This window comes from Anneissia japonica, unplaced genomic scaffold, assembly GCF_011630105.1.
Source record: "Anneissia japonica isolate Jap-2015-1 unplaced genomic scaffold, ASM1163010v1 scaffold2994_len2133135_cov197, whole genome shotgun sequence".
Classification (NCBI taxonomy): Eukaryota; Metazoa; Echinodermata; class Crinoidea; order Comatulida; family Comatulidae; genus Anneissia; species Anneissia japonica.
In genome coordinates this window covers 1943736-1957246 of record NW_022728550.1, presented here as the reverse complement: position 1 = coordinate 1957246, position 13511 = coordinate 1943736, and the positions used below count along the sequence as shown (strand labels likewise).

Below are 13511 nucleotides of genomic sequence, written 5' to 3'. Positions count from 1 at the left end.
TATCGTCACTGTATCATACACTAACCGTCCTCGGTAAACGCAGTTTCGTTCGGATTTAACTTTTATTGTAGCGCAACCAACCGCCAGGTCGCTAGTGGCGCTGTATCTCTCAACTCGTAAATAAAGTAGTGTAAACAGATATGTGACAGAGAAATCAAGAATTTGTTGAGGTCATAAATATCGCTATCTTGTAGGCTTTAACTTCATTAATCATTAATCGACCTTGGTGAAACATTAAACTAATTTTTTATTTTACCAATTAATAATCGTCGGTGGGAATTATTTCCATATTGTCATTGATACCTTTTATTTCCACATTGTCATTGAAACCTGATAAAACTCTCAGCAAAATAAAGAAATTCAAAAATCAAATGTTAATATTTTATACAGACTCATCTTATTCTAAAACGTATTAACGGCAAAATCAAGGTGTATTATTGACAGGAAATGATAATGGGATGGGTTATTTTAAGTGATAGGCCTAGGTGTTATGGTTTTGCTGGATGTGAATCATTAGAAAATCGAAAATTGTTTCATGCTAATCCACACTCTCACATTCATGCGTACCACATACGCATACATGAACATTACTATACAGTATATAAAATAAGTGTACAGTATGCATTTATACCTACTTCATTTAATCAGCGATGCAATTCCACCAACACCTATTGGAAGCATGGACCCCTATAGTTAAGATCCACTGAAAGTCGTCGTAAATTTTCCAATCCCCAAAAAAATGTATTGTGACTAAAACCACTATTTTACTACACTTAGCCAATATAATCATCCCCCTTACCCCTTTATCTATCTGCAGTGTGGTGTATAAAGATCCTCTCTGCACCTTGGTTCAGACCCACTGCCAGACTTTTAGACTAGTTTGACCCCCTGTTGGCAAATTTCTGAGGCCACCTCTGCATATTCAATCAATATTTATATTATATTAACAATTTGGCATTTCTATCAGTTATTGCACGAAACATGAAAATGTAAAACACACGTTTGGAAGACAATTCATTGTGGACGGAATGTGGTCTGTATACACAACTCGCATAAAAAAATATAAAAATTAATATTAATAATTTGAAACTGTACATTTCAATAATGACTTCTTCATAAGGTTCTAGAGTTATTAACATGCTGACCGCCAAACACGGAGATCTCTGTGTTTGGTAACACAACACTTGACCACCAAACACTGAGATCACCATGTTTCAGGTTTTTTTACGGAATCCGATATATGGGATAATTGCCGACATGTACTAACAATTTGAACACAATAGTCAGTCTAGACCGTAGGTATTTCACTATTTGTTTGATTACATTAGCGTAGAAGAGCGGCATTGATTTACTTTCACGAAATCGCGATTATTAAATTTGCTAAAAAGTCTGGTGGTGGCTGAAACTATTTTTTCAAACCCCTGGCGGTCAAGAGTGTTATAACCAGTAAGAAAATAATATAATGAATTTTAAATAGAAATGGTCATTTATCAAAAAATATAAAGTTATCTTTTAAAAAAAATATTTGGTCGATGGTTAACTAATTGTAACAAATAAATATGTTTAATTGTAAGGCACATTTGATACCAATAGGCTAGGAGTCGGTGCATTCCTTTTTAACGCATCTTGGCGAATTCGTTCGCTCATCATTGGAAACCGTTCAACCAGCAGTTGCTCTTCCAGTGGTGATGGTGTCAATCTCATTGGTGTGGTATTAAATGGTTTAATTAAAACGAACCTGGATTAGTGAAAGAACATAAAATTTACAATATAGTTTAATGGCAAGGCGCACATACATATAATAATACAGGGTCCCTACGCACTGTGATTTAAATGAAACAAAGATATTCGAAAAATCATATATAATGCATACAGACCAACAGCATTGATAATTTACTTGTAATCAGTATACAATAATGGACCTTATTATGGTCCAAATTTATCTTAGATAGCCTCATTTTAAATAAAAATTATCAACTGGCACAACTTTGTCCACCTTTAAGAAAGTAAAGTAAATTTTTCTCAGGTTTGTCTCTCTTCCCCAAGAAGCAATTCATTTGATTGGATTTAATTCACTCATTATCTCCCATAAGTACAGATATAAACTATTATTATGAATCACCATCTAGTCTCTGCAAACAAACTTATTTCAAGAATGATCCATCACATGAATCCAGTTAAAATTGAAGCATCTAAAATAATTTAATCTATAATTATTGCATTAATTTTAGTAAAATGGCTAAGAACACATTAAATTGTTCATAATTTTGTTACAACATCAAGGAAAAATTCGCAAATAATTTACGATATGTTGAAAAAAAAGATCATAAAAAGCAATGCAAAATAAAAACAATTAATACAATATGTTAAAATTAAATATCATCACTGAGCAATGAATTAAAGGAAGTGATCTTTGAATAACTGTTTTAAAATTCAGCGATTATTAAAACATTTGATATATTCTGGTAAATAATTCCTGCAAGGGGCATAAAAATGCAAGAGGTCCGACTGTCTTCATTTTGCATCAATGAAACAAAAAAAACTACTACCACAAGATAGGGGGCGCCCTATTAGAATTTGAATAGAGTTTGAAACTCGAACATGCGTTCTATTGATACAGCACACGTTCGATATTAACGCTTTTAACATTTGTTTGAAGGTCGTCCTCTGGTTAGTGGAAATAGTACATTTCGCTTTTAAGATTCAGTTCCAAGGACAGTTGGACCTCTTGCGTGTAAATCAAATAAAAAGAATGTCATGATGAATAAATTTGAGTGGATGGCATTGCAGTTGCAGTTAGAACTGTAAACTTTTCAATTGTTGCCACTCTTTTAGTCAATGTCGTTGTTGTCATTGTCATCATTATTTTCATCATATAATATAATTTTTTGCATACATTATGGAATGTATATCAATATAGCTGACATCGTCATACATACACAATTAGCTCATTCTTACTTTGCTTTACTGGGGATGGACTTGCCAGTAGGAGGACGCTTTAAAAGCATTGGACTTGATATTCCTTCAGCCCTTTCAAACATCTCAGTAGTTTTAAATTGGTGCGTTTTTGGATCTTTAGCTAGTCGAAATCTAGATAAAAATTTTAAAAACAGTACATGAAATGTTTACATAATGATGAAACATAGTTTATTTTTATGCATATTCTTCTTTTGCCTTTCTTTTGGATTCCTCCCACCTAAAAAATAGGTCTTGAGAGCATTTTAGTGCTGGCTAAACAGGTAGAGCACTATACTGGTATTTATGGACTTTTTTCAGGTCGTTTTAGTGTCTGGCTCAATGGAACTTTGTGTCAATCAAACTTGACATCTGACAAATCCAAACAGGGCCAGGAAATATGCATTTGTCCTACAAACACATGTGTTGTCCCACAAACGCATGTGTGCATATGTTTTTACAATAGGGAGCTGTCGATTACACAAAGACGGTAGGACGTAGAACATAATGACATCAGTAAAAGTCATCAGCGCATGCAAGAACGTTAAGGTCACCTCGTCGAGTAGATTCTGGAATGCAATTTGGCCAAATCTACGTATGCAGGGAACATAGGACACCAGGTAGGAGGGTCATGCATGAGTGATTCCGTTCTAGCGTTACGTTGTCACACTAATCAAAAGCTTCATATTGTCGTTTTCTGGGACATTAGCAAACAAGGCTTAGGAGAAAGGTCGGTACTCTCTCTGTGTTTCAGCAGGATGGGGTAAAGTACAAGCTTGGAAAGCGCACAGATATATTTCAAGTTATTGATTTTGTATGTGTACATTAAAGAACGCAGTACACTCTATGGAAAAAAAAGTATGAGTTTGTGTCAGTGTGTACAGTCTATTGCTACCAGCAAAAACATGTATGGTTTTAAGATTACAATATTTTAAGAAAAATGTGTTTAAAGACAAGACACATATTTATTACACAATTGAGGAATATTTGTTTATGTTTTAATTTAAAATAATGTGTAATAAACCAATAACAAAGACAAATAATTTAGATACTAAAAAAAGATGAAACCTGTTTTCACTAATATTTAGGTTAAAACATAATTTGGGAATATCTAATTTTACAAAACTGATATTGTAGTAGAAGGTTATATAATATATTAGATATTATTGATTGATTCTTCAATATAAGAAATGACAAATCTCCACAGTTTATTACGAAAATGTACTACTTATTAGCTGTAGTCTTTATCTACACAATTGACTTTATCAGCTAGCTAGCTATACATATTATTAGCTACAGCTAATTTCGTAGTACTGTATTTAAACTACTGAGATTTGTCGTTTCTCATATTGTTCTATAGCAGAATAACAAAGTTACACCTTTCATACAAAGTAATCAACAAAAATACATTTAATTTACCTGTAAGCTTGCTCTTTGCTTAAGTCATTCACCTCCTTATAATGCTTGGGTTGTGGGGGCGGTGGAGTGCCTGGAGGTGCCGGGGACTTAAGTGTGGAAGCTCTTTGTGATTGGTCCTTCTTAAGAAGATCAAGAGAACTGTCAGAACGTGTCATACAATCTGGAAGAAAAAAAATAATCGAACTTTAGCAAAAAATAATCAGAATTAAATTTTACCTTAAAAATATAATATAGTATTTCAAAGCAAAGAACATTATTTTACTACTATGATTTCACGAACTAACACAATCTACTTTGGCTGTGCTAGTTTGTGAAGTGAGTGACAACATTGTTAGGTGTGTAGGTTTCTCTGGTAAAACATACACTTTTTATTTGAAGTTTAACTTCTTTTCACATGCCATCTAAGAGCGTCTAGCAGTCTCCTAATTCCAAAAAATCTCAAATGGGAAGGGACCCCCAAACCCATCCTACTCCACTTGCTGCTTCACACCTTACATTATTCACCCTCGTTGCTATATCCTAGATCTGCCAATGACAACTTACTGTAATAATTAATTAAGAGAAAAACATCAAAGTTCAATTAAAAAGGAACAAAGAAGTTACAAACTTCAAATGGGAATCCAATGGGAAAATATCACGAGGAAAATAACTGGGGGTAATATCGGGAAGGGGAGTCGAACCATACTGGATAAAACTATTTTTTCATTCTTATTGTACATTGGAAGCTATTACCTTTAATACAGAGTAAGCAATTTTCATTCATTCATTCATTCATTTTATTCGAAATTCATATACATCATAAAAAATTTCGAGAATAAAAACACAAAAAGTAACTCAATAGTCAAACTTATTTCTATTGTGGTCCTAATTTAAATATTGAAATGCATTATCCAGTATGTATTTTAACTTGAAAGTGATACAGTAGGCGTAAACATACGTAATAAAGTCTGGTGGCCTGATGTATCATTAGAGCAGTGATGATGCCCCATAAGAGCCTGCCTTCGCTGTCTTTGACGCAGCTCCAACGACCGGCGTCTCTCTAATGCAAAGCGGGCACGTTGCTCCTTCTTAAGTTTGAGTATATGATTCCTATATTGGAAGAAAAGAGAGAATTTCAATAAATCACAAAAAAACACATTTGCCAGCACTAAATATTTAACTGTCAGATATACTATACGACTATGGTTATACGTTTTATTTTTCAATAATTACTGAGTTGTGGGTCCATGTCTGTTGTGAGTTTGACAATTGCTGTTTTTATTAGTCTGATCAAACATGTCAGCCTTGCCAGACTATCGAATTTGACTTGCCTAAATATAGTCATGAGGACTATCACATCATGACCATATATAGGCATATAATGACTACTGTATATGGGCATACAACACTTTTTATCACAAGAAAATGTAAAAGTATGGACATATAAAAATCTAATAGTGTATACAAAATTTACCTCTCTATCATTCGACCTTGCCAATTGTCCTCAAACTTTGTTCCATCATTCCTTAATAAGCGGAACATGTCAACAGGACTCCTGCAAAGAACAATTGTTTGACAAACTTTAAAATACAATGTGCAACAGGAAGTTTTTCTCACAAGTTTTAAATTATGATCTTTACAACCTGGCAATTATATTGTAAAGCAGAAGTTAAACCACAAAATATAATATTGCTTTGATGATACTGTATGAATAACTTACCCAGGACAGCTTAAATATCTCTGTATGAAGTCGGCATCAAAATACTCCTACAGAAAAATATACAAAAGTGTTTCAAAGATGTCAATCAGCATATAATGAACACAGTTTTAATAACTTACAATGTAATAATAATAAACGGCCTTCAACATATTTGTGAATAACTATTGGGCTGGAAGAACACAAACTCCTCATACATTTTTCATAAAGGTTACAACTATTATTTATTTTGTCTGAAAGGGATTTTTCAGTCTTCTTTAGGGGGTATATTTACTTGACCTTTTGCTTTAAAATTCTTTCTTAGTAATCTAAATTTCATACTTGTTTGTTTTATTTTTTACATAAACTGACAATTGGATGTCTGAAATAAACCTGAATTGAATTAGGTGAATTCCATTGGAAAGGTAATTTAATAATCAACATGGAAGTGAAAATGTTAAAAAAAATAACAAGGCATAATAAAAAAAAATATTTGATAAAAGAAAATAATTGGAATATTTGTTTTCAAATTTAAAACAAAAGTTAGATAAACAGAAGTAACAAAAATAAATAAAATGAATAAAGGAATGAGCTACAACAAGCTAATTCTTTTCTCAAGACGAGCAATAGGTCCGTTTATACGCAAAAAAAATGTTCACCCTGCATGATTTATACCTGTTACAATTAAAAATTTACAGTGTACACGACTCAAATCAAGGAACATGTTACACAGGACGAGTGCTACAAAAAATGTAGTACATAGCAAGCAAGACATGCATTTTGTGCAATGTTAAGAAAAATCATGATCTTTAGCATGAATCTGTGTGATTGCTGGCAGGGAGCAACGTAGGTAAGGTGACTCCTAGCATACTTTTACTCTGCTTATAAATTGTAGTGACTTTTTAATAATAAGATTTGAATCCACTTGTTTAAGGATGTCTGGGATATTTTTCTGATATCATCTGGAAAGTGTTTGACATTTAGGAAGATTTTCATGTAACATTTTCTAGTGTGAATCGGGTATTAGTTACTGTAATCTACTAAAACTTACATCATTTGAATACGTTGCATGAACATCACCAGTAGCAACAGTATGAGGGCGCTCCAATGAATGTCTTCTACCTAGAATGAATAAAACAGCAATGTATATCATTCATGTTATTTTATATGTAAATTATTCATCCCGTCTTAATTAAAACAAATATGTGGGTTTTGTATGAGAGTGTATGGTGGTACATAATTGAAACCTTCAGCAGTTTCGTACTCCTTAAAAACAACTTACTGGTACTATGCTCGGCAGTATTTGGTCTTGCTTGGGTTCCATCTTTAATAGTAGGTTTCAAAGGAATATATACATCAGAAAACAATGGATGAGTAAGTCTCTCTGAAGCCGCCTTTGCAGAAGCCATGCCTTCCTCTATGTCAACATACTCATCTGTGTCTCTATTATGCTGTAGCCTCATCAAGGACTTCAAACCTTTTCCCATTAAGGTTTGTTTAGGCCTAGGTTTGCTGAAGTGCATGCCATTTGTTGAACTGCTCCTAGCTTCACCTGTGCCATGCTCTTCATCAGCTTGGTTAGAATCCTCTAGGCTTGGAGTAGCAAGACCACCAGCACTCGTTACTCGACTAGAAATACATGGACTTGCAGTGCGTTGAATAGAGCCATCAGAAGTGCTAGCAACTGAAGCTGGTCTGCCTTCTGGAGTTCCTCTGCCAACTGATCTCTTGGAAGCCTTGTGGAGACTATACTTCTCAGTAATAGACAATCTTGAAGCTGCTTTTAAAAATGAGATGCTTCCTGGGAATATAAAATGTGTAAATATATATAAATTAACTGTCGATATTTTATTTCATTTTTATCTATGTTATTTCATTAAGCCCATACACTGGCAGATGAAGGACGGCCAAAAGCAAAATAAATCACTGTCCTACTCATAGCTTACAATCTCTTTTACAAGACAAGCTTACAGACAAAAAGATTATAAAAAAGTAATATTGACTGAAATTGAACCCAGAACCATAGGAAAAGAAAGCAAGCATCTTAACCACCAAAACTCCACTTCCCAACAATAAGTATGTTTAAAAATCTATAACATTATTATTTATTAGTACTGTATTATTATTATTATTTTTTTTAATTATTATTATTATTTTTTTTAAGTTTTTAGCTTAACACAGAGAGTTAGTATACTGTATGTGGTATATAAATGTCTAAAATGAGCTTAATATGAATTTGAAATTACCAGTTGCTGAAGATTTTGGTGCCTTCTTTTCATTTTTTGACTTTTCGCCATGCTTTATCTTCTCTCTATGTTTTGACTTCTCTTCATGTTTTGACTTCTCTCCATGTTTTGAAGTCGCTCCATGCCTAAGTTTTTCCTTAGGTGATCGAGGTGTGACACCTACTATCAAGCTTCCATCTGGAATGGTGATGTTGGTCGAATCATCAGACTCTGAATCCTATAGGACAGTTAAAACCATGTCCAAAGAATGTAATTCAAAGCGTCATGAACTTTATTTTTTCATCTTCAGAAATAAAGACATATCAAAAATTTAAATTTACATTATAAATATGAAATTGTGTACAATTACGAACAGCTGCACAACAGTAAAAAAAAAAACAAGTAAAATATTTCTTGTGGGACTGAGGTTTATTATGGTAAAGCATCTAACGTATTAACATATGTGAATTTCTAAAAAATCTGTGATGTTTTGTCAAGTGTGAATGTGAGGTTCATAACCTGGAGTTGTTCTTCATTGTGATTAAACAAATTCTGTCTTGGCTGGATTAGAGGCCATGGTTCTTAGAAATGGGAGGCAAGCATACTTTCATGTATCCTTCTTTGTGGTTGTTTCTGTTGATGACTGTATATCTCTGTGCTGACTAAAGTACTATACACACTTAAATTTTATGTAACATATGTAATTCATCTGCCCATATATGGGCATGATGACAATACATCATACCCATGGGCAGTTCACATAAAATTAATAGTGTGTTGCTTTAGTATTATTTGTAATAATCACCAAAGATTTTCTTGGTGGAGACTTGCATTCAAAAGGGAAAGGTGCATTTTAAATGAACAGTACAAGTATCAGAGTAGCGAGTATAAAGCAGGTTAATATTGATATTTTCCACCAATCAAGTTTTGAATAAAGAGCATATTTTTTATATTATACCTCACTGAGATCAGTGCCACTAACTGCAGACGTTGGTTTCTTCTTTTTCCAACTGCTAAACATAGAAGACTTCTTTCCACCAGATACTTCACTACTCTTGGAGTTGCTGCTATGACTTCTTGGCAATGATTTTTCTGAAGGAACTAACTCTGGTGCAGATGTAAGTTGGGAATCACTTGGTTGGAGAGCTTGGTCTGAGAACTGAATAGAACGGACCTTCTTTGTTTCTGTATAACTTTCTTCCGTGGGTACATCTTTGACTTCGTCTATGCCCTCTGTTACTTCGATTTCTTCCTTCATAGGCAACTGCTTTGTGAAAACATAAAAATAAAAATATTGACAAACTGACATCGAAAAATCAACATACTTTTTATTCAATGCTACCTTATTGTTTTTTTTTTAATTTGTAGGTTTGTATATAATCATGCGCTCTTCAAATCTGATGTTGTATGCAAGTTTGCAGTATGTGCATCTAACTTTTTTAAATTTCTATTATATACTACTCAAGTAATTATTATTTACATTAATTATATTTTATTTACATAGGAAGTTAACCTTGTAGTTTTTCAGGTGTTAATACAAATATACATGGTAGGCATTTAATAAACTGCATAGTAATAACTACATGTAACACATACATCTTCAGAAGAAGCATTATCAGGTTCTAATCTAGACATTTCCACTTCAGCATTTGAAGGTGTTCTCTGTTTGGTTGATGACTGAACTCTCTCCTTCACCAGAACTTTATTCACTTTTTGTTTCTTTTTCTGAATAACTCTTCTAGAAGCTGAACTGGGTTTCTGCAAGTAAAAGATGCAGCAGTTTTAATCAATTGGTTATTTCCACTAATTTCTGTTGAATATTTTCTTTGCTGCACAACACCAGTCAGCTCATTCTCTATCATAATCTATTTAAATTTAGAAGACCAACATACTCCTTGATGATTATCTGTTACTTACTTCTATGATTTCTTCTTTCTTTGCAACTGTTTTATTCTTTTGCTGAGAACTCGCAGTCTAGTCACAAATTGGAACAGTACCAAATGAAAGATAAAAAATACAAATTTAAATAAAAAATGAGTAAATTAAAAATATGTTATCATAAATTAGTGTTGGCGATCTATTAGATATTACTGTCGCACCATAATGTAGTACCACAATACCTTCAGTACTTTATTATGATCTATGTGTGTATTAGAACAGCGTTTACATAAAAGAATAATATCAAATTTTATAATCCAGTTATAAAGTGGGTTAACTAGTGATTATGATTTCTTTAACTTTGGGCCACAGTTTCGGATGTGCCTCTATCAGAAATTGACCTATTTCAGAGTGTCCATCAATCCTCACTGACCAATCAATCTAGGCCAGGATTAAGTGCTTGTTTGACCAGACACACATACACACATGTTTGTGTATGTTTTACACTTTCGTTTTGAGGGACCTTAGTTACAATATCTAAGGGGTGGAGCTTAGCAGAAAGGTCCACTGCCAGTGCACAAATTTTGCTTTGTCAGAATGTCAATCAAACTTAACTGACCAATCAGCACTGGGCAAGGATGAAGTGCTTGTTTGACACACATACACACGTTTGTGTATGTTTTTCACTTTCGTTTTGAGGGACCTTAGTGACAACATGCCTGGGGCGGAGCATATCGCTAAGATCCATTATAAGATGCTCTCTTCACTATTTGCAACCTTATGGATACCCCATCAAGAGAGCTGACTATTACACATTCTTAATATGCCACTGATTTAATGACTGGTGTACAAAATCAAAAGTGTACAAAAACCTATGCAGTATGTAACACAATCATATTATAACTCTCAACTAGTACAACTGCAAGATCCTCTTCAAATTACAGTACCTCTTTAGCGACGGGTTGTTTAAAATCCTTAGAATCCTTCATCAATGAGTTAGCATCAATCTTGTACCTGGAGAGACTAAACCTGGAAACCTCTTCCAATGCTGGCTTCTCTTCAGGTGTTTTCTTAACAGGCAGCGGTTCAGGCTGCTGCACTTCAATCAATGACTTAAAATCTGAAGGTAAATGGTTCAGGCAATCAATGTATTAAGAACATAATCTTAAAGCCAGGCTCTGGAGAAAGTATCTTGTACAACTGATAAAAAAAATGTGCTCGATTAAAAAAAAAAACTCTGAAACATTTATTTACATACAGGTTTTCGAAAATTTAAAAACTGGTTGAGAAAGTGTAAAAAGGCTGGTTATGGCCCTTTTCAACCCAGGTTTAAATATTGAAACAAACAAATCTGTTGTACAAAATATTTATAAAAAAAAAACTGTTCTTCCAGAGCTTGGCTTTAATATTAAACCTAATTATTGAACATGTAGTAAACATCAGCATCAACAGTGTATTGATGATCTACAACTATAAGAATCATCACCATCATCATTGTTAACACCCACATTTTCATCCTCATCATTATTCACAATAGCAGCACCACCATTTTGGATGAAGGTACAGTATTGTAATGCTTTTCAAATTACCTAAAGCTAGAGACTGGGTGTCTACAGGGCTCAATGATTCATCTTCCTGTAAATCACCAGTTTCATCTTCATCCTAAACAAAAGAAGTTTATATGAGATACAAAAAAGACATTTATATTCATTAGCTGTTGAGATCACTGCAAGTTAAATGACCTTGTTAAGGTCACTGCAAGTTGAAGGCATTATTAAAATGCTTCATCTCTCCATGACAACCTAATATGACTTTTCATTTAAATTACACAAATCAATTTTGATGTTGGTAGTCTATGAGTGAGATACTTACCTTGATAACCAACTAATTGCCATTTGTTCCTAAAACGGGAACACGCCATCGAATGCCTGAGGCAAAACAATGTAACTGACGTTTTTGTCGATTTTTCAAATAATATCCAAAAATATGTTGCACTTGCAACAATACCTAGCCTGACATCTTTCCGAGGCAAAACAGCGTATCTGTAAATGCCGCTAATAACTTTGCAAAAAACAAACGGTTGTAATTAAAATTTGACATATAATCACAATGTCTATAGATATACAATCCTGCAAAATTCAAAAAGAGTACAACAATTTACTATTAAGTTGCAAACATGCAAACTTCAACTATATTTTTCTCCAAAAGTGAAAATTTCAAGTTATGTTGTTTTGCTACGGAACGTCCGCAGGGCACCATGTACGAACCATCTGCCTAACAATAATCCAAGTTCCCTAGAGATCCAACTATTCAAAGGGGTGATCTGTTTTGGAAACAATGGGAATTATAGTTGGTTTACCCAGGTAAGTATTCACAAATTAGACATCAGTGCTTTACCTAAGTGGTAGCAGAAAATGAGTACCTGTGGCAATGGACACACTATAATTGGTGTTGTGCACACACAACAAATTCCAGCACAATACTCCCTAAGTATTGGTGAAAATCTTTGACCCAGTTATGCCAATGTCAGCACACTGTATCTCTTAGCAGGCCTTCCGCACTCCCATGAGCAAACAGGAATCTCCAAAAAAATAACCAATCTTCCACGATATTTGCAAAAAAAACAAACATTTAAACAGAAATCCTGAAAAGGCTTCTTCGAATTTGGGATTATTAGTATTCGTTTTCAGATGCTCTCTCGACAACTGACTTTGGTTTACCTCGGATGATGAGCTAAACTCTGGCGTAGAGGGTGGTGTTACTGTTGGAGATGGACCTGGCGAAGTGCCAAACTTTGGCATTTCAATGTCCTCCAATCCACTTTTGATGTCATCGACTTCCTTCTTCCTTAGATTACTCTTTTCCATTTTTACTAAAAAAAAGAGAAACAAAAATACAGTGAGTTATACTGTCTGCATAGAGCTAATACAAATATTTAAAAAATACCAAAACATAAATACAATATTCAAGCTGCTTAATTTTTTATATTCTTCTATGTTTATATTAAAATGAAAAAAAAATATATTTTCCTTGCCAAGTAACAGAACATAAACAGTAATGAACCATCAAGGGTTGCAGAGATACAGGTATGCACTGTACGCAAATTCAATGACCTTAAACGCTTCAACCTCCTCATGTCAATTAAATGTTTTAATTGTGCATTTTCTGTGTTTAAATTTAGCATTATATGGTTCACTAACAGTGTATCTTGCGCTCACATTTTGACCGCCCAGAGGCAAAACAACGTAACTGACATGTTTGTCGATTTCGAGATAATATCATTTGGAAGTGTATTAAACACTTATGAATTAACTGGGAAAATTCAGGTCTCAACAATGAGTCGTTTTGGAGATAGCGCC

At 33.8% G+C, this 13511-nt stretch overlaps 1 protein-coding gene across 3 annotated transcripts in view; it reads right to left on the bottom strand.

The window, feature by feature from the left end:
• Positions 1–374: 374 nt before the first annotated feature.
• Positions 375–13511, bottom strand: part of LOC117114300 — a 35834-nt gene continuing 22697 nt past the window's right edge. For 2 of the 3 annotated variants that reach the window (XM_033257926.1, XM_033257925.1), the window contains exons 21-35: positions 12873–13024; positions 11742–11814; positions 11100–11272; positions 10192–10248; positions 9871–10032; positions 9233–9541; positions 8296–8512; positions 7332–7850; positions 7101–7171; positions 6074–6120; positions 5828–5908; positions 5312–5463; positions 4375–4534; positions 2959–3090; positions 375–1738 (exon numbers count right to left, since the gene is read on the bottom strand). In XM_033257926.1, coding sequence (XP_033113817.1) covers positions 1564–1738; positions 2959–3090; positions 4375–4534; positions 5312–5463; positions 5828–5908; positions 6074–6120; positions 7101–7171; positions 7332–7850; positions 8296–8512; positions 9233–9541; positions 9871–10032; positions 10192–10248; positions 11100–11272; positions 11742–11814; positions 12873–13024 — 2480 coding nt within the window. In that variant the 3' untranslated portion in view covers positions 375–1563. The remainder of the gene's footprint in view (positions 1739–2958; positions 3091–4374; positions 4535–5311; positions 5464–5827; positions 5909–6073; positions 6121–7100; positions 7172–7331; positions 7851–8295; positions 8513–9232; positions 9542–9870; positions 10033–10191; positions 10249–11099; positions 11273–11741; positions 11815–12872; positions 13025–13511) is intronic. The other variant, XM_033257927.1, reaches the window with a different exon arrangement.